The 27,424-nt window shown below is 45.5% G+C and overlaps 1 protein-coding gene across 1 annotated transcript; it reads right to left on the bottom strand.

The window, feature by feature from the left end:
* Window positions 1-353: 353 nt before the first annotated feature.
* On the bottom strand, window positions 354-27,297 carry srgap1b (SLIT-ROBO Rho GTPase activating protein 1b; the record flags this gene model as incomplete). Its single annotated transcript, XM_079294245.1, has 23 exons — window positions 354-749; window positions 1,455-1,797; window positions 3,164-3,304; window positions 3,751-3,931; window positions 4,282-4,361; window positions 5,438-5,662; window positions 7,510-7,615; window positions 8,039-8,173; window positions 8,261-8,338; window positions 8,934-8,994; window positions 9,723-9,756; window positions 9,854-9,881; window positions 11,656-11,740; window positions 11,904-12,101; window positions 13,831-13,932; window positions 14,429-14,650; window positions 14,846-14,974; window positions 15,159-15,356; window positions 15,464-15,526; window positions 17,403-17,510; window positions 17,599-17,653; window positions 17,736-17,931; window positions 27,231-27,297. 23 exons carry the CDS (start codon window positions 27,295-27,297, stop codon window positions 354-356), a joined length of 3,231 nt encoding a protein of 1,076 aa, XP_079150371.1.
* Between the last annotated feature and the right edge of the window lie 127 nt (window positions 27,298-27,424).

The following is a 27,424-nucleotide window of genomic DNA, read 5'->3' on the forward strand; positions in this document are numbered from 1 at the left end:
TTTTTTTTTTGGCAGATCAGCCTATCGCCATGACAGCACAGCCAACATTCACATCACTGAACACGACATTTCTACTGGAGCTGAACTACACGCCCCCCCCCCCCCCCCCCCGACCAGCTCGTCTCTGCACTTCTTTTCGCTGACCTCTGATAAATGCTTCAACACATGGAGAAAGTAAACTCCTACACACCAAGAGAGTACACACCAACCTGACAACACGTAGAATATCATATCACAGGTGATGTCGTATATTATGGTGTCTTACTACATTAACCCTTTGTCCTCCTCTTCTACCCTCATGTTGATTAGAAACCCTGATCTCCGGCTTGGGCCCGGGTAGGCCTGATTTTGGCTCACATGGTGCAGGACTTGTCCAGCGGCGGGGGCAGCGGCGGGGTGCTGCTCTTGGGCGGGACCGCGGGTTTGGGCTTAAGGGCGGGGGGCCGCAGCGGAGCCCCCATGCGGGCAGCCGCCACCGGTTTAAAGGAGCCCAGGGTGTCGGGGGAAGGGTTTGCCGGTCTGGGAGGTCCCGGCGGAGGTCCGGGGAGCGGGCTCATGGGGCTCAGAGGACTGAGGGGGCTCGGGGTCCCGGGGGTGCTGGGGGTGCTGTGGGGGCTGGGGGACTCGGAGGAGCAGCTGGTGGCGGGGCCGTTCTTCACCTGCTCCAGAGTGTCCAGCACCACGTCGGGGGCCGGCCGGCAGCCATGCCTCAACTCCCCCAGAGCCACCGTCACCGTCTCCTCGATGTCCTGCAGGACCAGAGAAAAGCAGTCGAGTACAGAGTACCTGAGCAGAGTACCCGAGCAGAGTACCCGAGCAGAGTACCCGAACAGAGTACCCGAACAGAGTACCCGAGCAGAGTACCCGAGCAGAGTACCCGAGCAGAGTACCCGAGCAGAGTACCCGAGCAGAGTACCCGAGCAGAGTACCCGAGCAGAGTACCCGAGCAGAGTACCCGAGCAGAGTACCCGAACAGAGTACCCGAGCAGAGTACCCGAGCAGAGTACCTGAACAGGTAGAGTACAGAGTACCTGAACAGGTAGAGTACAGAGTACCTGATCTAACACACACTCAACACTACGTGATCAAAACAAGGCAACAGGCTGTTAGAAGGTAACAACTTTGAAGGGTTTTAATAATCAGAAGCCTAAAAACTTGTTTTTTTAATTAAAACGTCGCATCATCTCAAAACCTGGCGTTTAAAGGGTTAAAACTCTGAAACTGAATAAACATTTGGTATTGATATTTGGTAATAAACAATTAACTCGGTAAAAGTGGAAAATAATGTTGATATATAGTATTTTTATGGCCATTTAACGAGAGGACGTGTTTGTCGGCGGCCCATTCCTTCTCTCCACCCTCCATCACCTGTGTGTGTGTGTGTGTGTGTGTGTGTGTGTGTGTGTGTGTGTGTGTGTGTGTGTGTGTGTGTGTGTGTGTGTGTGTGTGTGTACCTGAGCCAGTGAGTCTGGGTCCAGGGCTCTGGAGCGATGGGAGTCACTGAAGCCGTGCTGCCCGCTGCTCGAGCGCCGGATGGGCGTGTCCTCCGGCCTCCGCAGCGAATCGTGTCGGCTCACCGTCATGGTCACCGCGGCGGCGGAGCGGCGGCGGCGCTCGGGGCTGTCGAGGGGCGGAGTCATCCCCTGACTCCGCCCCAGCAGCAGCTCCCGGGGGCTGAAGTGACCCGTCACCGGCGGCGAGCTGCGCTCCATCACCCCCCCGTTACCGTGGCAGTGGCTGTCGTTGGAGCGGCCGAGGGGGCGGCGGAACAAACCGTCGGTCCGCTTCCTCCTGTGACTGTAAACAGGAAGTAGAGTCAGCTGCTCGGGTTCACGGCGAGTCATTGAAGACGAAGGATGAGGAGGACGAGGACGAAGATGAAGACGAAGGATGAGGAGGATGAGGACGAGGACGAAGATGAGGATGAAGGATGAAGACGAAGGATGAGGATGAAGATGAGGATGAAGATGAAGATGAGGATGAAGATGAAGATGAAGATGAAGGATGAAGATGAAGACGAAGGATGAGGATGACGATGAGGATGAAGATGAAGATGAAGATGGGGATGAGGATGATGAAGATGAAGGATGAGGATGACGATGAGGATGAAGATGAAGATGGGGATGAGGATGATGAAGACGAAGGATGAAGATGAAGACGAAGGATGAGGATGAAGATGAGGATGAGGATGAAGATGAAGATGAAGATGAAGGATGAAGATGAAGACGAAGGATCAGGATGAAGATGAGGATGAAGATGGGGATGAGGATGATGAAGATGAAGGATGAGGATGAAGATGAGGATGAAGATGAGAATGAAGATGAGGACGAAGATGAGGATGATGAGGATGAAGACGAAGGATGAGGATGAAGATGAGGATGAAGACGAAGGATGAGGATGAAGAGGATGAAGATGATGAAGATGAAGACGAAGGATGAGGATGAAGAGGATGAAGATGATGATGAAGATGAGGATGAAGATGAAAACGAAGGATGAGGATGAAGACGAAGGATGAGGAGGATGATGAAGATGAAGACAAAGGATGAGGATGAAGATGAAGGATGAGGAGGATGAAGATGAGGATGAAGATGAGGATGAAGATGAAAACGAAGGATGAGGATGAAGACGAAGGATGAGGAGGATGATGAAGATGAAGACAAAGGATGAGGATGAAGACGAAGGATGAGGAGGATGAAGATGAGGATGAAGATAAGGATGAGGATGAAGATGAGCACAGTGATATTGAAAGATTCAATTCAATTTCAATAAACTGTTGAAGATGAATCCACTGGACTAAACTTACTGGATATAAAGTAGTTAAAGTAGCTCCACGAGTAACTTGATGCTAGCACTAACTCTGCAGAAGGAGAACTTTAAATACCTGAAGTACGTTTAGCTTGTAATACTCTGTATGAACAGTATTAAAATGGTTGTATTGGTACTTCAGTTAAGGGTATGAATATGGAATCATATATATATGTGTATTGATGACATTTGACTGGATTCTTTGATGTGTATGAATTAATGATACTTGTGAGCAGTGACTGAGGGAGTCACATGAGAGACGGGAGTGACGACAGCGTGATGAGGTTCACGAGGTATTTTTAGAGGCGAGAGAACAGTCGAGCGCTCTCTCTGCGCTGATGGCGGAGGTCTGTCTTACATGACGGACCTGTTGTAGGTCTCTGGCGGTCTGATGTCGGTCGGGGAGCTCAGCTCGCTCCTGGACCGCTTGTCGTCGGTGCTGCTGCTTCCTCCGTCGCTGTCGGCCTTCTGGCTGAGCGTCTCCGACATGACGTCGGGCCTGAAGACACACAAACGCACCAATTAATCAATTAAGAGATCGATAACGTGGAGGGTCAGTGACTCCCTCGGCCCAACGAAACCAGCCACTTATGTATGTATATACATATGAAACTAATCTTGACATTTTAAATACACGTACACTCAAAAACAGTATGGATCTATTTGCATTATTTTATTATTCTAAATTATATATATATATATATATATATATATATATATATATATATATATATATATATATATATGTGTATATATATATATATATGTATATATATATATATATATATGTGTATATATATATATATATATATATATATATATATATATATATATATATATATACTTAATATTTAAAGGTAAAATACCACAAAACGTTTACTTTAATCCACCAAACCTGCACAGAAACCAACTCAAATGCAATATATAACAGCGCGTGGCACTCGCCTGTCCTTCACCACGATGTACTGGTGAGGCACCAGGCCGCGGTTGCCGTTGTGCCGCCCCTCCCACCAGTCATGTGACGCTCGCTGGAAGAGCTGCAGGGACGCTCCCTTCTTGAAGGAGAGCTCGCGGCCCGACCGGCCCCCGTAGTCGAACCTCGCCACCGCCTCCACACCCTCGCCCTCTGCCAGAGAGAGAAGGGGGAGGGAGGGGAGGAGGAGGAGGAGGAAGATAAGAGCCAGACATTGGGAAATAGAGGTGAACCTGAGCTTGTCAATCAGCCGTCTCCATGCGGCTTTGTTCCGCCCACAGATCCACCAATCAGAGGAGAGCATGGAAACAAGTCTTTTCTATAAATCGAAGAGAGAGAAGGAGGGAGGGAGGGGTCTCCATGGCTGCTGTTGCCGTAGCAACCCCTCTCCACCAGGACACACACAGAGGGAGTGTGTGTGAGTGTGAGTGTGTGAGTGTGTGAGTGTGTGTGTGTGAGTGTGAGTGTGAGTGTGAGAGTGTGTGAGTGAGGGTCAGGCGTACCCTCGTCGCTGGTCTGGGTCTCGGTGCCGCCGTCGGGCTCGGCCTCCTCCAGCGCCCCCGGCTCGCTGAACGGACTCTCGCTGCAGGAAGAGGAAGAGGAAGAGGAAGAGGAGCTCAGATCGACACGCTGTCCATTCAACATGGAACAAAAGGGAGGACGCACAGATGGAGACGAGGCTGCACAGATGGAGACGAGGCTGCTCATCAAGAGTCTGAGGGAACAGTATCGGGCGCGCCGCACAGATCAACAGGAAGACATGTGAAGGTGACACTGTGGGCCACTTTGTTTTGGGGATTGTAAGAAGGAAATGATTTCAGCCTAAATTGGCAGCATAGAAAGAATGCAGAATGATCTATGAGCAGCTCCTGACTGCAGCACATCCAGACAACGATCACTGCATTACTTTAAAACGGAAGAAAACTTAGAAACCTGAACATTCTCAACAAGTTCTGCAGCGTCTTATTCTCGACGCTTTCAAAGTGGATTCCTGGACGTTTATGTTTGATGGACATCAGAGACAAAGATATCTTTGGTGAGTGTAAGTCACACTGAATGATATCAAAGTGTGTTTCATGTCTGTGTTGAGATTGGACTCAGTTATGTTCAGTCAAATGTTCTCTTTTTGCTCCTCTTTTGGTCTCCACCACCAATGCTCCTCTATGTCCCCCAGCTGGTCTCTATCTGAGTGTCTGCTGTTTGAAGCTGAGCTGGTAGTGTTTAGTGGCTTTTTTAAGTGTAGGTGTATTTTTAACCGATATCTTTTCACATTTTAGCTAATTAACACCATTAAAAGTGCGCCGAATGATCCATTAGCAGCTCTTGTTTGCAGTGAATCCGTGGATGTAGAGAGAACTATCGCTGTGTTACTTTGAGACTGAAAAAAACCTGAATTTTCTCAGGCCACTAGGATTTAACGGACTCTCTGGCGCCCCCAGTGGAGGCGTATTCTGTCTTTGTCCTGCTGAATGTCCACAAGGGTATTCTGTAATATCACCATCATAAAAAATGTAATTACAGAGCAGCGATTATTTCATTCCTGTGACGTCAATGAGGCTTCAGCTGAAGCTACCGAAAGGTTCAGCAGGTTGATCTGGATGGAGAGTTGGTACCAACATCAGGATATTAGAATGAGGAGAATCAGATGAACCAACTCACCAGTACTGGTCTCCGGTCATACACTTCTCATAAACCGGGCCGGGCAGCTCCTTGGTGTCCGGGAAGATGTTGTCGTGGTTCAGGATGACCGTCTTGACGACCTCGTTGACGTGCGCCTGACAGGCCACCTGGTCCAGCGTGTCCGGCGTGGGCAGCAGGGTGGGCCCGAACACGATGGCCAGGTTCCCAGCATCCATCATGTTCTCGTCGCTGTACTGGGAGAGGCTGTGGGGGGGGGGAACAGAGCGGGAACGCTGAAACATTCGGCAGAATGAAACATACTATTTATGATCGATATTCTTTCCAGCAATCAGTGTATTTACATTCTTCAATTGTCTCTGTTGTACAGTAGTTTTAAGTGGCAGAGTCCGCCATCCCTGTGCTGGATCTAGTCCTTTAGAAACAGAGTTTTAAAAACAATCTGAAATAAAAACCTCAATATCTAAAGCATTTATTCTGTCACAGTGTAGGTGAGGAGAAACTATCAACATATACAAATTAGCATAATGTCAAAACTATAAGATGCACATCGTTCAAATAATGTCAGTTGTGTTGAGAAATATTTTGTTCATGTTTAAGAAAAATGTGTTTACTAATTTTACTCAAACACATTTGAGATTTTTTGTATTTTTCAAAATGTATGACACAATTTCAATACTTTTATCAACTATTATGGTTTATTATCTTACACAACCTTTCAGCTGAGGTTGCACAGATTTTATTCACGCCGCAGGAAAGAAACCCTCGATAAGAAATATGCAACGTACCGCTGAACGGAGGGTTTAAAAGACTCTCGTGCAGGAAACTCTTCCTCGAAAGAAACAACTCAGTCTTTCTCTCTTGTGCTGTAAAACAACGTCAGCGGACTTCCTGCCAATGAATTAGCATTTAACAAATCTAATTATTGCTTCACAGAGCGCTGATGTTAAAATACACGGAACATTTCCACATTCAGTCGCGTTTCCTGTGACGTTGCCACCGGCGTTCGCAGGGACCAGGAAGTTAAACACTGATGGAAAGAGAACTATTCTCCGTCTCCTCGACAGTGAAGCTGCTGGTTTGATAACACTGAAGCTAAAAGCACTTCACGGGGCTGCTGACGGGAGCACCGACATGTTCAAGCTGGTCCATCGCACTCCAGTTCTATCACCTCTACGAGCTTTAAGTGTGCACTTCTTTAGCCTCTCCCACCGAGCCTCAGCTTTAAAACCGCGTGGGAACAATTCTGGGAAATGGAGGGAAATTATCATGAATGGAAAGGTTTTTTCCATACATTTATTGTGTTGAGTAAGTACACAAGTAAGCCAGTTAGCAAGGGAGTAAGTAAGCAAGTATATAAGTAAGTAAGTAAGCAAGTAAGTAGGCAAGGGAGTAAGTAAGCAAGCAAGAAAGTATATAAGTAAGTAAGTATATAAGTACCGGTAAGTAAGCAAGCAAGCAAGTAAGCAAGGGAGTAAGTAAGCAAGCAAGCAAGTATATAAGTAAGTAAGTAAGCAAGTAAGTAAGTATATAAGTAAGTAAGTAAGTGGGTAAGGGAGTAAGTAAGCAAGTATATAAGTAAGTAAGTAAGCAAGTATATAAGTAAGTAAGTAAGCAAGTAAGTAAGTAAGTGGGTAAGGGAGTAAGTAAGCAAGCAAGTATATAAGTAAGTAAGTAAGGAAGCAATTATATATGTAAGTAAGCAAGTAAGTAAGTAAGTAAGTGGGTAAGGGAGTAAGTAAGTTAGCAAGTAATTAAGTTAGCAAGTAAGCAAGTCATAACTAAGTTAGCAAGTAAGTAAGTAAGTGGGTAAGGGAGTAAGTAAGTCAGCAAGTAATTAAGTAAGTTAGCAAGTAAGTAAGTAAGTAAGTGGGTAGGGGAGTAAGCAAGTTAGCAAGTAAGCAAGTAATTAAGTAAGTTAGCAAGAAAGTAAGTGGGTAATTAAGGGAGTAATTAAGTAAGTAACCAAGTAGGTTTGCAAGTAATTGAGTAAGTGGGTAAGTAAGTAACAATTGAGAACAATTCTGTGGAATGGAAGTAAATGATCATCAATGTAAAGTTGTGTATTTATGTTGAATTAAGTGGATACTCACTGGTTGAGGAAGGCGAACAGGTAACGCATCACCACCAGCGTCGCCCTCGGGACGCCCAGCAGGATCTTCCGGATGCACTGCGCCCTCTCGTACATGTTCTCGATCCCTGAAGGGGAACACCATCAGAACTATCAGAACCAATCAGCGCAGAGACGCAGACGTCTGAAACACAACGACCGCTCTGCTGGGGAGATGAGTGAACAACAGACTAAGACACACTAAAGGGAAGCTAACACAAAGAGGCTGAGAGGGGAAGTGAGTCTTTCTACATCAGAGGAACGCTCATTTATGTTTAAGGTCACATATACAGCAAGAGACTTAGCTACATGAGCTATTTAGCTGCACTACAATGGTAGCTGTTAGATGTTAAAGCTCTCAATGGATCGGGAGCGCCCGACATTTCAGACTATTGTTTAGTCTGCGTGCGCGCGTGTGTGCGTGCGTGTGTGTGAGTGTGTGCGTGCGCGTGCGTGTGCGTGTGTGTGTGCGTGCATGTGCGTGCGTGTGCTCAGATCTGCTGCAGACTCACGGACGCAGGAGATGAGGTCATTAAACCTCTCCTTGGGAAACAGCGGGTTCTCCAAACCCCTGAAGTAAAGCTTCAACACTCCAGCCACCGAGTTGATGTCGTGGTTGCTCTCCTCGTCAATCAGCGGGTCGTTACCTGGACGACGACGACGACAACAACAACAACGAGTCAAACCGCATCCTCAGCCACCCGAAGCCGTGGGTCTGTTGGTGACGTTCTCACCTCTCTCGAAGGAGTTCTTGATGTCGTTGACCTCCACCTGAGATCCCGACACCCGGAATATGCCCTGATGCTGAAGACCTGTTGGGAGCAGACGGCGGGAGTCTTTAGCTGCGTCTGTAGCGTCAGTTAGTCGCAGTAACCTCAGACTAAAGAGATGTCATCTTTAGAGCAGAGCAATGTTTCAGACACCGAGAGATATCAGCTGCAGCTCTCAAGGCCTCCAGACTCCATTCAGCAAAACAGTGACTTTCCCTGAGAAGTCACAGGAGTTGCTGATCTGCGTTATGTTGTTGTGTGACTTTGTTGAATCTGAATGAACTCTTTAAAACAGACTTCATCCTTTCATTCTGTCACCCAACAACACAACGAGATGTATTCATTCTCCATGTGGAGATGTTGTGTTTGCCTCCAGCCAACACTGTGATGCAATCATGACGTCGACAATAAACAGATCAATAAAATAAATAGGTTTATTTTTACTTCTTGAATTCTGTGAACATTTCTAAACCACAGCTGTAAATCTATACCGCACATTTTTATACTCAAAAGGTTTTCAGGGAGTCTGCAGGTTACATTTAATACCATCAAATAAATGCAATTCAAATCCATAATATGCTTTTATATTATAATAATACATATATATATATATATATATATATATATTTAAACTCACCGTGTAGGTTGATGTAGCGGATGCAGCTCTCCACAAGCAGCGGTATGGCTTTAGTTGAATCCTATAAATAAAGTCATCAAGGACACAATTAAGAATCCTTATTGTTTCGATTTGATTCGTTATGATTGTTAAGTTCTTATCGACTCTTCGACCTCGTTTTCAGCAGGTTCACACAGAAGTAGACAATCTTTTGTTATTAATGACGAAGGATAGTTGAAGGATAGAAGTTAACCGTAAGAAAAAAAAACTGAAACAAAAACCTTAAGCTAAAAACTGTACAAGTTAAAGGGTTAAAGGACAGCAGTTCAACTTTTTATTTAAAACAAACATATTAAATGTAATTCTTCAGAAAAAAAATGAAGCTTAAGAAAAATGTAGAAAAAAACATTTTATAATCCGTACACCGATTCCGCAGTTTACTGCCATTTGTGCCAAAAACACGTGGATGTCGCACTGATTTGGAGAAAAAATCTCCAGCATACATTGAACCAGTCTACCTCGCCGAATGTATCCCACAATGCAAAGCGCTGGAACGGCCTGCGGTCACGACAACAGCGACCCAAAAACAGAAAGTTCTGGCCATTTCATCACTAAATTCCCGTCTGAGAATTTTTTAGGCGAGAAATCAACTATTTCGGCTGTGAATATCGGCAGTTTTTATAAAAGAAATTGGCGAATCAGTGATTTACTTTCATGTTTTTGGAGTATGCAGCTCTGACTGAACTATAGAATTGTAAATAAATGACGTCAGAGGTTCCCAGAAACAACCTGACAGCAGTGGAGCTCTACCTGGTGTTTGCTGTGGGAGTTCTTCCGCCCACGGCTGAAAATGAGCAGGAAGAAAAACAAAGTCTTCATAAAAACAAGAATAAAGAGTGAAAACGTGAAGATGAAATATGCACCGTGACATGAAGTCATACCTGGTGGTCAGGAGTTCAGCTTTATATCCTGTAAGAGAAACAGAGACGGAGGATTCAAAGGCTGTGTTCAACGTCAACCATCACAGTGTAAATAAAGTTTTACTGACTCAGTAGAACATGTGTTTCTACTCTCTGATCTCTGATCATGTTTCATTGTAAACAACCAATCAGTGTTTAAAGCAACAGGAGGAGAGCTAGTAACGTTAGCACCACCGCTAACGGCTAACCAACGGATGTTCACTTCAGTTACACTATGATGCCTTCAGGCTCTGCTCAGTTACACTATGATGCCTTCAGGCTCTGCTCCATTACATTATGATGCCTTCAGGCTCTGCTCAGTTACACTATGATGCCTTCAGGCTCTGCTCAGTTACATTATGATGCCTTCAGGCTCTGCTCAGTTACACTATGATGCCTTCAGGCTCTGCTCAGTTACACTATGATGCCTTCAGGCTCTGCTCAGTTACACTATGATGCCTTCAGGCTCTGCTCAGTTACACTATGATGCCTTCAGGCTCTGCTCCATTACATTATGATGCCTTCAGGCTCTGCTCAGTTACATTATGATGCCTTCAGGCTCTGCTCAGTTACACTATGATGCCTTCAGGCTCTGCTCAGTTACACTATGATGCCTTCAGGCTCTGCTCAGTTACACTATGATGCCTTCAGGCTCTGCTCAGTTACATCATGATGCCTTCAGGCTCTGCTCAGTTACACTATGATGCCTTCAGGCTCTGCTCAGTTACACTATGATGCCTTCAGGCTCTGCTCAGTTACACTATGATGCCTTCAGGCTCTGCTCAGTTACATTATGATGCCTTCAGGCTCTGCTCAGTTACATTATGATGCCTTCAGGCTCTGCTCAGTTACACTATGATGCCTTCAGGCTCTGCTCAGTTACACTATGATGCCTTCAGGCTCTGCTCAGTTACACTATGATGCCTTCAGGCTCTGCTCAGTTACACTATGATGCCTTCAGGCTCTGCTCAGTTACATTATGATGCCTTCAGGCTCTGCTCAGTTACACTATGATGCCTTCAGGCTCTGCTCAGTTACACTATGATGCCTTCAGGCTCTGCTCAGTTACACTATGATGCCTTCAGGCTCTGCTCAGTTACATTATGATGCCTTCAGGCTCTGCTCAGTTACACTATGATGCCTTCAGGCTCTGCTCAGTTACATTATGATGCCTTCAGGCTCTGCTCAGTTACACTATGATGCCTTCAGGCTCTGCTCAGTTACACTATGATGCCTTCAGGCTCTGCTCAGTTACACTATGATGCCTTCAGGCTCTGCTCAGTTACACTATGATGCCTTCAGGCTCTGCTCAGTTACACTATGATGCCTTCAGGCTCTGCTCAGTTACATCATGATGCCTTCAGGCTCTGCTCAGTTACACTATGATGCCTTCAGGCTCTGCTCAGTTACACTATGATGCCTTCAGGCTCTGCTCAGTTACATTATGATGCCTTCAGGCTCTGCTCAGTTACATTATGATGCCTTCAGGCTCTGCTCAGTTACACTATGATGCCTTCAGGCTCTGCTCAGTTACACTATGATGCCTTCAGGCTCTGCTCAGTTACATTATGATGCCTTCAGGCTCTGCTCAGTTACACTATGATGCCTTCAGGCTCTGCTCAGTTACATTATGATGCCTTCAGGCTCTGCTCAGTTACACTATGATGCCTTCAGGCTCTGCTCAGTTACACTATGATGCCTTCAGGCTCTGCTCAGTTACACTATGATGCCTTCAGGCTCTGCTCAGTTACACTATGATGCCTTCAGGCTCCTGCTGGTCTCACCTTCTGCTAAAGCTTTCTTCAGGATGTCGTGTTTGGCCTGAAGCTTAGAGATGAGATTACTTCCCTCCAAATACTCGCGGAATTTCTGAGGATTTAGAAAATAAAACACACAAAGTCAGCAAGTTTTTAAAAACATCATTAAATATTTACAATGAACAAATGATCGAAGCACTTTGACATGAAGTCAGCTGTAAATATGAGTGTAACGGGATGAAAGCGAGCACTGAAACGCTGCCACATGTGCTCACAGTGAAGTAGAAGAGCTCCGTCTCCTGCTGGTTGGCTCGTTTCTTGGCCAGACTCGGTTTGTTCAAGTATCCGTCCGACACGCTGGACTTGACGGACTCGGAGGACGGGCTGTGGGTGAAGCTCTGGGACACGTCGAAGTCCTCCAGCACCGACATGTCCTGCAGGGTCGTCAGAGTCGCTCCCCAGGTCTTCTTCACCTGGAGGGGGGGGGGGGGAGCGCTTTAAGGAAACCTGACGAATCAACATGCAAAGATCCTGCAGGTTTCTAAAATATCACAGGATCACCACATTAAACACGAACGTCGAGGGATGTCAACAATCACGCTTTAATAACGTCCTCTTAAGATCACAACCTTCACCGGATTATCCATACATCCCAATCATTTTCTTCTTTTATGTCTCATATTTTCATAAAACGTTTTGCGGCTGCAGTAAAGAGTTTGAAGCTTCATGAATAACGTTGACATTTAAATTCTGAATCAACGTGCTCGTGTTTATTCATTACATTTAAAGCTGATATTTCACTGCACCAGATGAATATCCGGCGACCCTCGTATTATTAGTGTCGACCTGTTCGTGGACTTATATTAACGTGACCCGAACATTTCAGATCATTCCAGCGTTGTTACGTCCAAAACTCAACGTTCATTAAACAGAGAGAGATGTTATCATTCACCACATGTTCAAATCTAACGAAGTATTCTGCTTTCATCCATATCTGTTGGCGTTTGAGGCAGAAGTGACGAGTTACATTAATTAATGAAGAACGTTCATAAGAAAAGGTCTAATTTAATCCAATGAATCACTTTATTAAAAATGTATTTATTGTATTATATATCAGTTAAAAACCTTTTTTCTTTTCTTAATAAAACCAATTAGACATTTCATGTCTTTAGAGCATTCAGAGGATCTTCTTCTCTACGTTTTCATTTCAACGATAAAAACCCCGAATCACAGATGATGTGAAATATACGAGGCCTGATGAACGATGGTGATTTGGGATCAAAGTTGAATGTATTATCATCACTGCTGCAGCAAAGCATGGAGCACGTTTGGTTTCTGAATGACTCCACCGACACGTCCTCCTGCTGAGACGCAGCGCTGCGTGTGAACACTGTTCGTCGTGCACTTCAGATATTTTCTCTTCTTTCAGACTGGTGGGAAGAAAACATCCAAAATACACATTTATGTGTTTATTTTACTACTTTGTCTGTTTGCTTCTGCAGATTTCTGCTAAATTCACCAAAACGTACCGTTAGATCATGCCTCATTTGCATATTTAAACATAATTCATAAAACGTGTAATACAAAACATAATCATCTTAATGTCAGTAATGAACTTGGGAAGTTTCATGGCGATATGTACGAGTTCAAAATGTTTCCCCGTCACATTTCTATCGTCACAGCTTCATGGATCACGAGTTACGGATTGTTTCCTCTTCCACAACGTCTGTGTGTGTGTGTGTGTGTGTGTATGTGTGTGTTGGTCTGTGTGTGTTTAGGTGTGTGTGTGTGTGTGTTTAAGTGTGTGTGTGTGTGTTGAAGCACAACTTGCTGTTTAAGCATTCTCCATATGCAAAGTGTGTTTGTACTTAGTGTTGTTATTTGTTGCTGATAACCAGGGTGTGTGTTTAAGTGTGTGTGTGGGTGTGTGTGTGTGTGTGTGTCGTGCAGACGCAGCTCATTAATCTGGACTGCTTCAGCGTGTTTATGCCCTTCAGGGCGAGTTAACAGCAGCGAGTCACGGGTTTATTTTTAGATCTACATCTGCTTCATGAAAACTTCTTAAATGAGCAGAACTGTGTTCATCGAGTGTCGCGCTGTCAGATGAACGTTCTGATTTGAAGGAGGGCGGTTTCTCCAGACGTTAAAGGTCTCTGAGGGGATGGATTGTGAAGCGTTCTGTGTGCGTTTGCGTGTCCCAACCTCTTCGTTCTCGATCTTCAGGGACGCCAGGCGGGTCTGCAGCTGCGTGAGGCGGAGGGTGAGCTCCGCCTGGAGCTGAGGCTGGGAGGCAATCTGGGTCACCTGACAGGAAGTGGAACAACGACAGGGTGAAATCGGACAGCACGGAGAAGAGGAGGTAGTGCAGTGTAATTCTAGTGATGTGTGTGTGTCGTGTGTTCCACCACTTTCTGAGACCCAAAAATCCATTCATATCAATAATGCTAAGGAGCTCTGGATCAAAGAACATGTCGTGTCATTTCTGTCTCTGGTAAGCGACTCATTGATGTAGATCTTTGTGGAACGAATATTCAATTCAGCGTTTTTCAGCTGAACTTTTGTCCACATCAGAATATTTTTGACTGTTTTGCTAAAAGCTTTTATTTTGAAAAAAAGAAAGTCAGAGTGTGTCACAAAAATATTAATATTCTGGCTGAAAAAAAATTGAGATAGAATGTAAATTCTCTCTTGATGAATATTTAATAAATGTATGTAATAATAATAATAATAATAATGATAATTCATTAATATAAGTCTAGAGAAACAATCCAGAAGCATGTGGTCGGTACGGTGCACTGACTGCGTCGCCCATGTGAGCCTGGAAGCTGAAGCGTAGGGGGGGGCAGAAGGCGGTGGGGTAGAGGCCCAGCAGACGCTGCCGGTCCCGGGCCGGGTCCAGGCCCTCCACGGCCCCCTCCAGCACCTCCAGACCGGCCCTCCTGGAGGCCTCGAGGCTCAGTTCGGCTGACAGGTAGGTCCTCAGAGCCCGGCTCAGACTGGAGTGGTACCCTAGGTCACAGCACTGACACACGAGGACACGAGGACAGAGGACAGAGGAAACGATAGAAGGCATCACACAATCATAAAGCACCTTGAATAATAACACAAATAATAATAAAACACCATTATCGTTGCTTCAACCACAACTATGTATCTTCATCATCACGTTCAACAGGTGACTCTTCCTCAGCCAATGAGTTTAAACCGGAGCACTCACGTCTATGATGTCGGGCAGGTCGTGGATGTAGTACTTGAACACGGAGGCGTTGGTGGCCTCCAGAGTCAGCAGGTACTCGTTCCTGGCCTTGAGAGTCTTCAGCTTGTTCTCAGAGTACTTTGCCTTCCTCTGATGAAGGAAGAAACACCGTTACGATCCTCTCAGCTCATCGTTTCTCAGAGATTTACACGCCGAGGTGTCGGCAGGAAGCTAGTAAGATGTTTGATATATTTATATAAGTCTCCTTGGTTCCTCTCATGTTTCCTTGGCTCCTTAACTAGAAGGACACGAGACCCTCGACATGGAGACGTACCTTCTCCCTCATCTTCTCCATCTTGCGGGCGGCGTTGCGTCTCTGGTGGCGCTCTTCTATCCGCAGGCCGAACACCGGCTCCACGCCGCCGCCCGACCCCGACAGGCCCTTCACGCGGCCCTCCTGGCGCTCCGCCTCCCGCAGCTTGGTCTCCGCACTGATGGTCTCCACGTGGTACATGTGGTACGTCTTCATCACCTAGGGAACAGAAACTTCCACCTTCTGTTTGATGCTTTGTGAGAGAGTATTTATTCAAGAAAAATACATTTAAAACACGTTTCTAAGACCCGCTGACGTCCACTTACGGTGTACAGCTCGTTCAGAAGCTTCATGAGGTCTTCCTGAAGCTGGAAGATGATCTCTTTACTCTAACAGAGGAGCCGAAACACAGAAAAAACATCATCACTGCATGTACTCGCATGTTCAGGTACTTGTACTGGAGTATTTCCGTTTTAATGCCTCTTAAAGCACATTTCAAGGGGATTCAAGGGACATTTCAAAAACTCAAATCAATGTGTGACGTCGCAGTGATGACGTCCACTTCTTGTACACTGTCTCAACGAGTACTTTAAGTACATTCTATTTTGGATATTTCACCTTTTATTGGACAGAGACGGAGGACAAACGTCCCCGGCTGGAATCGAACCTGCGTGTCGCTGTAGTATTACAGCAGTATTACTGCAGTATTACTGCAGTATTACAGTAGTGTTACATTTGTATTACAGCAGTATTACTGCAGTATTACTGTAGTATTACATTTGTATTACTGTAGTATTACAGCAGTATTACAGCAGTATTACAGCAGTATTACTGCAGTATTACTGCAGTATTACTGCAGTATTACAGTAGTGTTACATTTGTATTACAGCAGTATTACATTTGTATTACTGTAGTATTACATTTGTATTACTGTAGTATTACAGCAGTATTACAGTAGTATTACAGCAGTATTACTGCAGTATTACAGCAGTATTACTGCAGTATTACTGCAGTATTACTGCAGTGTTACTGCAGTGTTACAGCAGCATTACTGCAGTATTACTGCAGTATTACTGCAGTATTACATTTGTATTACAGCAGTATTACAGCAGTATTACAGCAGTATTACATTTGTATTACACTAGTATTACATTTGTATTACAGTAATATTACTGTAGTATTACAGTAGTATTACTCTCACGCTGGAGATAGAACATCTCTCCACCACTTTTGGGGAGTAATGTGGCGGCACATTCATATTATATTATAATATTAACGGGGGGGGGGCTCCTGTAAGAGTCTGACTGGTTATAGCTGCACTTTAGTCAGTATGAATAAAAGACGAGAGATTAATAATGAACAAGCTGAGCTAAAGTTAGAGGCGCTTTCCTGTGTGTGTGTGTGTGTGTGTGTGTGTGTGTGTGTGTGTGTGTGTGTGTGTGTGTGTGTGTGTGTGTGTGTGTGTGTGTGTGAGAGAGTGTGTGTGTGCGAGAGAGTGTGTGTGTGCGTGTGTGTGTGTGTGTGTAATTCGTTAAACTGGGAGGAAGCGTGACGGACCTCAGGGGAAAACTGACTTTACTTTTCATTCGAATCAACTCTGGTACTTAAAGAAGCCGGAGGAACAAATAAATAACGAGAGGAAGAGAAGTACATTCAAGGTACTAAGTAGTACTTCCACCTCATACTTCTACTTGACTACATGTACAGTATTTAGATTTTAAGAAAACAGAGTACTTACTTTGAGTACATTTAGCTGATAATACTTCAGTACTTTAAGATACCACATATTAACGAATGAGGACTTGTTTTCGTCTACATTAAGTTAACAAGCAAAGATCTCCTTCTCTTTCCCTTCTGTTGCACAGCGCGTCCCGAGGTCTGAACATTTACAGCGACACCTTTGGCTTTCATTGCCAGTTCAACGTCCTCTTAATTACGGCTCGTTGGAGGTGCCGTGATGTGTCAGAAGCTCCTCCCTCCTGAGAATAAGGAGACACATTGAACCGACAGAGAGGCCGATCGGAGCCTCGGACCCTCCTAACGGTCAGAAAAGTACCGACTGCTGTTCAAAGACCCGCATCTTTAAAAAACACATCAAAAATAAACAGTTCATATAAAAACAATGCTGCTGTTATCACGTTGTCTCCTGAAGTAGGTTTTAAGTGTTCGGAGATACGTTTTAATTAAACGAAGGAGAGGAAATAGAGCATTTCTTCCAGTGAACGGGAGGAAGTGGTCCGGTGAGTGAAAGGTCTTTGAGCTCACCCTCTTCAGAAGTCGGGCGGAGTCCTCGCTGATGTGAGTGAGGCGAGAGATGACGTTGTTCAGGTAGAGATCACTGAGGGTGGCGTGGTCCTTACTCTCCCTCCTCACCTGGAGAGAGAGGGGGGGGGGGGGGTGATGGAGGGATGTATAATGTTTTACATATGTATTATGATAAGAGGGTCTTAAAGGAACCCACCTGGTTTAACAACAGGTACCAGCAGTTCACAGGAGAGAGCAGGTTCTGGTCTTTTCTGGAGGAGAGGAAAATACACTTTTAATTTCTTCTGTTGTTTTAAACATCGAACATGTTGCGCTTCGGTTTCTCCGTCCTACTTGTATTGCTGATGGTCCTTCGTGCTGCGTGTTTTGGCCATGAACCTCTCCGCCAGCTTCTCCAGGTTTCGGGAATATTCGGTCTCGATCTCGGACTTCTTCCTGAAGAAGTCCTGCAGGTCCTGAAGCAGCTGGACCCGCATCTCCGTCTGCTGCTCCAGACATCGCTGCTGCTCCACCAGCTGGGCCCGAACATCTACACAAACACAAACACATGGAGGTCACCGTGCACAAAGACACTTCGGACAATTTGGTTGTCCGTGGCAGCAAAATAGCTGCAACATTTATGTTTAATTTTACCTCCACAAAGAGAAGAATGAGTCCTACAACCAGGAAACGAGTCCTACAACCAGGAAACGAGTCCTACAACCAGGAAACGAGTCTTCTAGCCAGGAAACAAGTCCTACAGCCAGAAAACGAGTCCTACAACCAGGAAACGAGTCCTACAGCCAGAAAACAAGTCCTACAACCAGAAAACGAGTCCTACAACCAGGAAACGAGTCCTACAACCAGGAAACGAGTCCTACAACCAGGAAACGAGTCCTACAGCCAGAAAACAAGTCCTACAACCAGAAAACGAGTCCTACAACCAGGAAACGAGTCCTACAACCAGGAAACGAGTCCTACAGCCAGAAAACAAGTCCTACAACCAGAAAACGAGTCCTACAACCAGGAAACGAGTCCTACAACCAGGAAACAAGTCCTAGAGCCAGGAAACAAGTCCTAGAGCCAGGAAACAAGTCCTACAGCCAGAAAACGAGTCCTACAGCCAGGAAACGAGTCCTAGAACCAGGAAACGAGTCCTACAGCCAGAAAACAAGTCCTACAACCAGAAAACGAGTCCTACAACCAGGAAACGAGTCCTACAACCAGGAAACAAGTCCTAGAGCCAGGAAACAAGTCCTAGAGCCAGGAAACAAGTCCTAGAGCCAGAAAACGAGTCCTACAACCAGGAAACGAGTCCTAGAGCCAGAAAACGAGTCCTACAACCAGAAAACGAGTCCTAGAACCAGAAAACGAGTCCTACAACCAGGAAACGAGTCCTAGAGCCAGAAAACGAGTCCTACAACCAGAAAACGAGTCCTACAGCCAGAAAACGAGTCCTACAGCCAGGAAACGAGTCCTAGAGCCAGAAAACGAGTCCTACAACCAGGAAACGAGTCCTAGAGCCAGAAAACGAGTCCTACAACCAGAAAACGAGTCCTAGAACCAGAAAACGAGTCCTACAACCAGAAAATGAGTCCTACAACCAGGAAACGAGTCCTACAACAGAAAACGAGTCCTACAACCAGGAAACGAGTCATACAACAGAAAACGAGTCCTACAACCAGGAAACGAGTCCAACAACCAGAAAACGAGTCATAGAACCAGAATACGAGTCCTACAGCCAGAAAACGAGTCCTACAACCAGAAAACGAGTCCTACAGCCAGAAAATGAGTCCTACAACCAGAAAACGAGTCCTACAGCCAGAAAATGAGTCGTACAACCAAAAAACGAGTCCTACAACCAGAAAACGAGTCCTAAAGCCAGAAAATGAGTCCTACAGCCAGAAAACGAGTCCTACAACCAGAAAATGAGTCCTACAGCCAGAAAATTCTACATACACTGTAGACAGGTCTGTTTTACACATTGATTAAACGCTGGGATCTGATCGGTTCTCCAGATCGGGAGTGAAGAAGTTGAATCGGTGAATCTTTTTTTGTCATGTCTGCCGAGTGACAGCGGCTCTCTAACCTCCACCAGGATGACTGATGGCAGACATTTACTGAACCACAACAGTTTTCATGTCAGCTCCATGAGAAGAAATCAACAGTGCTTCTATTGATTGGTTGGTTTCATTTCCTCGAATCGGTCTTTAGGGAAACAGACAGACTTGATCAATCAATATAGATCCAGGTAATGAGTTCATACATATAAACTGCAGGACGTCTGTGTGATTTGAACAGTTATCTACGTGAGAGTGACGGACGTCTGTTTCTGCTGCAACATCAATTTTCTGTCACTTTGGTGATTTGTATCAACAAGAGCAAACTAAATAGCAAAAGTGCAGAAAAGACGGAATAATTCTTTCATGTAAATAAAGTCTGCAGTTAAAGAAAAGGTATAGAAACTATTCATGTATTTTAATGTGGTTGTGTGGTTGGAATCTTCTCTCTCATCGCTGTAAGTATTCGTGAAGTAACTAACAGACCATTTCATTCTATTGGTATCTATGTTTTAGAGAGAAAACGAACCTTTTCTCCTCTTTCATTGTGCACCATGACAAATAAATGAAGATGAAAAGTCAGTAGGATTCATCGGAACATGAACGTCTACACAGTCACACGTGCTTCTTTTAAATGACCTTCTATGCATTTAAACACTTTAAATGTAAAACGTTTCCCGGTTGTTATTCGTCTTTAAATAACAATTCAAATGTGTTTGTAATACGCACGCTTTCTTCAGACGACTTTTATTCATTTCATCTGTAAAAGGAAGGTTTTATGTTTTTATTTATTTTTAAATGTACAGCACTTTGAGCTACAACATCTGTATGAAATGTGCCGTACAAATACAGATTATTATGATATATATTTATAACAATAGTGAACAATGTTCATCACGACCTCTCAGAGCTCGTTTTGTCCAAAACACAAAGATATTCAGTTCACACATAAAACAGAGATTCTTCTCCTGTTGGAGGAGCTGGAAACAGAACGAATGTTTATCGTGTTTCAAACATAAAGTATTTCATTTTCTGTCTGTGGACGGAGCCGTTAAATCAGCTGTTCAGCACCGCACGTCCTCGCTCTCTTTTTAATCCTTTATAATTACTGATGAAGACGGTCCGTCTTCTTTCTCCGAGGAGTCACCTTGGAAGACATCCTCTGACCGCATTACAACACACACACACACACACACACACACACACACACACACACTGTAATGCCTGGCTGCACGCTTCGCTGGTCGTGCCGTTTCAGAGCTGGATCTATCTGCAGCAGCAGGGAGAGAGAGCGGGTACAGAATACACAATTACAACACACACACACACACCAATCCCTGAGGGGACCCTGTCCACTCCACTACCTGTTGTCTAGGCAACCACACACTGCGTGCGAAGCATGTGATGAGGAAGGTGAAGACAAGAGCTTGGATCTGCCGCATCGACACACACACACACACACACACACACACACACACACACACACACACACACACACACACACACACACACACACACACACACACACACACACACACACACACACACACACACACACACACACACACACACACACACACACACACACACACACACACACACGATATGCTTCATAGATCTCTATAGAACAAATGTCCCGGTCCACACAAGTCTATGAAACTCGTGTGTGTGTGTGTGTGTGTGTGTGTGTGTTGATTCTAATTTAAAATGGCTGCCCATTTCATGTCGCTCTCTCTCACACAGTGTGAATGTGCAACACTTTCATATTAAATGAACGACTGCTCTGCGTCCTCCGAAACACATAAATAAAAGAATTCTCGTTTGTGATTGGCTGTCGGGACCACACGGGACGTCCCAAATATAGTCTGTGGCATCCCAGCGGTCAGAGGTTTCATCATTGCTGTGAATTGGTGTCGAGCCTTTCAGTGTTGGGCTGCAAGTAGCCATGGATGGTTGCAATGTTTGAAGGATTATCAGGATGTCAAAGTGATTCAGCAGCAAAAAACAAGTTAAAAAGACAACGATAGAAGTAGCATTGGTTAGCATAGCGTAGCACAGAAGCACTAACACTACGATGTGCTAACGTACTCTGCTCACTCTCAATCAATGCTCTGGTACTCGTACCTTAGATAGTACTTTATCGTGTACATTGTGGTTCTTACTGAACATCTGGATATGAAGTCTTATTTTTGAGTCATTGGCTCTTTTAAATGTCCAGTTTCTGGAGCATCTGTCCCTTTATTAGAGAAGTTTAATGTTTTACTTACATGCTCCTCTTTATATGCACATATGTATTGGTACAACTGGCTGTTTGACGAGGTTTTCACGTTATTTCACTGCCGTATATTTAACTAATTTCCAGATTGCTAATAACAGTTTATCATTTTACTTGCATCAGTCAATATAAAGTAACTAAAGAGCTTCTATTCTCTGTGGTGATGTATTTGTTCTGTATTTAATCTTGTGGAATAAAACAAACTCGTCTTTTTTTTGCCTTCCTCGCAAAAAGTCCCACTCATGATCTCCGTGGGGGATTTCAGACGCCACATCAAAGAGACGTTAACTTCACTGTCGACAAAATGAGGTGAGACTTCCTCTTCAGAGGAACACCCACCACCAGGAGGAAGAGCCGCTCCAGAGGCACAGACTGAAACATATATATTAGCAACTATCAAAGATTGCCAAGAAATCTTGTGCAAACATTCATGTCGCCCTCGTGATGAGTTGTAGTCACTGGTCCTTGAGCGCTACCAGCAGGGCAACTATTCAATTACATTCAGCCCCAGCTGTAGAGCTGAGCTCGTTTATGCTACACAACAAGTCGCTCGCTAACCGATCGGTACTGAGCATGTGCAGGATTCTTCACTCGTTAGCTACGGAGCTTGTGGCCGGTTCTGCCGAGTGAAGCTGATGCAAAAGTCTGTTAAAGCTGCATTCTCTCTAGTGTCCACCAGGGGGCGACTCCTCTGGTTCTATAGAAGTCTATAGAAAATGACTCTACTTCTCTCTTGATTTATTACCTCAGTAAACATTGTAAACATGAGTTTATGGTCTCAATCTCTAGTTTCAAGTCTTCTTCAATACAGCATGATGTTCATTTAGTACATTATGGTCCATTTAGAGTCACACAGACCATAAAGCAGGGGATGCTTTAGGGCGGGGCTACTGTGATTGACAGGTCTCTACCAGAGACATATACGGCGTCTCTACGTCACTCCTCCTCAGTCCAGATATGGTCACTTCCTGTTCACTGGTTGAGAAAAAAATAACATGGCGACGACTGTAATCCAAGATGGCGATGGCGAAGTCGCTCATACAGCCAATAATGGGGTCCTCCGCCCCCCCAAGGTTCACACTTCTAGCTCTGCCGGCACTGTTGCCTTTGTTGGCGCTGTTAGCACTGTTAGCTGCTAAACACCAGCTCAAACATCTCCATATTGACAGCCATGTACAGAAAGGTAATACAATCTCATAAAATCACTTGCGGTGATTGACTTCAAGCAAAAACCATACAAACGTCACCTTGGGTGTCAGGATACCATGATTTGCATTTTTTCACCATTTTCTACCAATTCATAAATCAAACAATCCCTCAACTAATGAAGAAAACAATCAGATTGACTGTCCGATTGACTGATATGAACACAATGGCCGGCTGCAGCAGAGCAGCGAGTGAAACAAAGGTTTGCTGTTTGCAGCAAAAGGAGGTTTATTGAAGCAAACCCAGCGCGGAGCAGCGATTCTATCAGCGCGCTCCTCTCCTTGGATCACAGGCGATTGAAAGTGAAAGGAGGACATCCGCCGCACTTAAACTTTTTGATGTCTGAAACGCTGCTTCTTAGAAACCTCCTTGTGCGTCCTCGTAACATCCCCTCAAGACAAGACTCAAACCCTTTGATCAGAGCAGCTCCGGTCGGCTTCGGCACAATGTAGCATGGTGGGAAAAGTACGCAGACAAGAAAAGCCAGCAGAAGGAATTCGTCTGGTGAAATCTCCGGGCTGATTGGATCTGAGAGCTCTACAAAGCTCCACTTGTTGCTTTAGCTGGACCACCGCAAAGGATGAAGCGTGAAGCCGGCGAGGAGGATGCACAATCATCAATTTCAAGGTTATTTGTTGGTGTGCAAAGAGACATTTTTGCACCGTTTTCATATAAATAAAAGCACATTTTTGCTGCTTTTTTAAAATCACATGAAATCTTTTGATATTTGCAGGTCCAACAACGGCGGATTAAATCTGGATCTGTTACGTCTTCTCTGGTGCGACAAAGTCAAATGAGATTTATTTCAATCGCCTCTGTAGCTTCACATTAGTGAGATTATGTGCAGCTCTGGGCCGGATCCCCAAAAAGGCTCCGTATTGTAAAGATGAAGACAACAAACCATTTAAAGCAGGAAAAATTAATTCAATGCCAAGAACCGAACAGTGATCAGCACCTGGAGACGACCGGCGTCTAGACTTTCCTCCTCAAAGAGTCTGAGCTCCAGCAGTGAAATGATTTCAACTGTATGCTCACTATACGTCTAGAAAGACTCCCAGAAATGGACCATGAATCCAGATTTAACTTGTCTGGGCTGAGAGATACGACAATGAAATAACTTGTGGTTAAAAACTTGTATTTAAAAAATACAAACTGACTGCAGTTCACTTTGTCTGCTGGATGAAGTCCAGTTTAATGATCAGTTTTAGCAGAAACAGAGGAGCGAATCAGAGCGTTAAACTGCTGAATTCATGGACTAAACATGACGCTGCAAGCAGTCTTAAAGCTGCATTCTCTCTAGTGTCCACCAGGGGGCGACTCCTCTGGTTGTATAGAAGTCTATAGAAAATGACTCTACTTCTCTCTTGATTTATTACCTCAGTAAACATTGTAAACATGAGTTTATGTCTCAATCTCTAGTTTCAAGTCTTCTTCAATACAGCATGATGTTCATTTAGTACATTATGGTCCATTTAGAGTCACACAGACCATAAAGCAGGGGATGCTTTAGGGCGGGGCTACACAGTGATTGACAGGTCTCTACCAGAGACATATACGGCGTCTCTACGTCACTCCTCCTCAGTCCAGATATGGTCACTTCCTGTTCACTGGTTGCAAAACAAACAAGATGGCGACGGCAAAATCGTCGAACTCGAAGCTTCAAAACATCAGTTCACAAACTAATGAGTGACGTCATGATGACTACGTCCACTTCTGATGTACGGTCTGTGGAGAAATAACGTTCTCAGCATCACTTCCAGCTGGTGACGCCTTCAACCGTCGTTCACTCATTCATTCTTATGGCAACGATCCGTCCAAACCCTCGGCTAACGAGAGAAAGCGTGTGTGTGTATGTGTGACATCACAGGAACAGGAAGCTTGCAACGTCATCCCCAGGTGACCGTTACCATGCCGACCAGGTCCAAGGACACGGGGGGGGGGGGGGGGGTTAGAGTACCGCTGGATCATCAAGAAACACACACACTGATTGGGGGCCTTTTTTAACTCGGCCCTCCAGAAACATTTCAGTCGATGAAGAGTCACTTTATCGTCTTTCCATCCCTCAGTTTGTCCTGCAGGTATGCAGATGTGAGGTCACTAAACGCCTGCATGCACACGCAGGCACAAAACGAGAGCAGCAGCCGCCGCATGCAGCAGGAAACTCTTCTTCATCTCTTCCTCTTCCTCTCTCTCCTGCAGAGCTCTGTTCTTTCCTCTTTTCTTCTATTTGCATTGTCTCATTAAGGCGCTCCTCGTCTCCTTCAGACAGAGGAGGAGGTGTCACACACACACACAGCGGTGAGGTGATCCTCCAAAATATCAGGAGTACACAAATATGTATCGTCAGCGTTCTGCATGGTGCTACCTTTTCTTTTCTTTTTTCCAGCGAGGCTCACCTCACCTCAGCGAGCGGACCCCACCTCCTCATCCTCCTCCTCCTCCTCCTCCTCCTCTTCCTCCTGTGTATACATTACACACCACCTCCTGCACGGACCAATCAGGAGCCAGAGCAGAGAGGCAGACTTGGAAAGCACATAGTTACAACGCAAGGATCTATACGCTGGGCTCCCGGCAGGAGGGCAGAGAGAAGGGCCCGCTAGGGCTCCACGTGAGCGGTCACTTCCATGTGAGTGTGTGTGGGCAGAGCGCCAGAGCAAGGGCCACACACACACACACACACACACACAGGTATGAGTGTGTGTGTGTGTAAACAAGACGCACACATGAGAGCTGTTACGCTCTCCATTACATTTAATCACTCAAACTCTGTCGATTTCATTGTGTGTGTGTTGCACTGACGAGGAAGAAGCACAGCAGGGGAGAAGAGGAATGAGGAAGGAAAGGAAGGAAAGGGAAGGAGATGAGGAGGCAGAGTAATTGTGCAACGAGAGATTTTTTTTCTGAATGAAGCAGCTCGAATTTCGGGCGATTTGAACTGGAGAGTCCCGTAAGAACACGCCTCTCCTCTCACTCAGAAGTGGATTTTAGGCGTTTTAGATGACGGTGAAAGTGGTACTGGTGGTGGTGTGTGGGCGGAGGTGACAAGTGAATATGGAGGTGTGAGGAGCCATGTGGAGAGGGAAGAGCGTGAGCCTGCACAGGAATGACAGACTGGAGAAGGGATGAATCTCCGGACATTTTGAAGTGAGTCCTCTGCAGCGGGCGGACAGCGGGCGGCTCGCGTCACAAAGAACCAGCCGGCTACGAGTTGTGCTAAAAAGGTCATTTGACTCGTGCCAGTCGCCACTCCTACGAAGCAGGGATGGTGGTAACCATGGCGCCAGAGGGAGGAGGAAGAGGAGGAGGAGGAAGGGGGGGCGTCCCACGGTCATGATGGCAACCACTATTTCAGGCCGAGTTCGTCATCATTAGCACCTTTAAAACAGGTCCCCAGTTTAGCATCATGCCCCCAGATAGTCTATGGGGACCACACACACACACACACACACACACACACACACACGCACACACACACACACAGCCTCAGAGGAATACCAATAGAAAGACTCCCAGACGGTCAAGAGACACACAAAAAACCTGCACACATGGACGAAGATCAAGAGGCTTTGCAGAATACGCCCCCCCCTTCACCCACACACACACACACACACACACACATATCCCCCCCCTCCCCTCACACACACACACACATATATATCCCCCCCCTTCACACACACACACACACACACATATATCCCCCCCTCCCCTCACACACACACACATATATATCCCCCCCCTCCCCTCACACACACACACACACACATATATATCCCCCCCCTTCACTCACACACACACACACACATATATCCCCCCCCTCCCCTCACACACACACACATATATATATCCCCCCCCTTCACTCACACACACACATTTATATGCCCCCCCCCCTCCCCTCACACACACATATGCCCCCCCCTCCCCTCACACACACACACACACACACACACATATATGCCCCCCTCCCCTCACACACACGCACGCACACACACACACACACATATATGCCCCCCTCCCCTCACACACACACATACACACATATATATCCCCCCCCCCTCAGGCGCCATGCAGCACTCAGGATGAACCCAGAAATCCTGACGTCTCACGGTGAGGTGTCAGCTCCCATACACACCCTGAATGATCAGCGCATGAGCATGCAGGCAGACAGGTGTGTGTGTGTGTGTGTGCGCGCGCGCGTGCTGGCTGGTTTATGTGAGCGTGCATAGGTGAGAAAAAGGTGGGTGTGACCGAGCGGATCGCGTGCAAAAAAAGAAGGCATAAATGTTACAAAACGTTTTTAAATGCTCTCACCTTTCACTTGGCTCTCGTATTCTGCGAGGATTTCTTTGTCCTTCTTGCTTTTGTTTGAGTTTGACATGTCGTCACTGTAAAGGTGACCGGCCGGCCGGCAGGTGACAAGAAGAAGAAGAAGACGAAAAAAAAAAATCCCTGTTTATTTCCCTCCGCGTGCACCGCCCGAGGCTTCACCCGCAAACACGCTAGTT

This window comes from Melanostigma gelatinosum (assembly GCF_949748355.1).
Source record: "Melanostigma gelatinosum genome assembly, chromosome: 22".
Taxonomy (NCBI): domain Eukaryota; kingdom Metazoa; phylum Chordata; class Actinopteri; order Perciformes; family Zoarcidae; genus Melanostigma; species Melanostigma gelatinosum.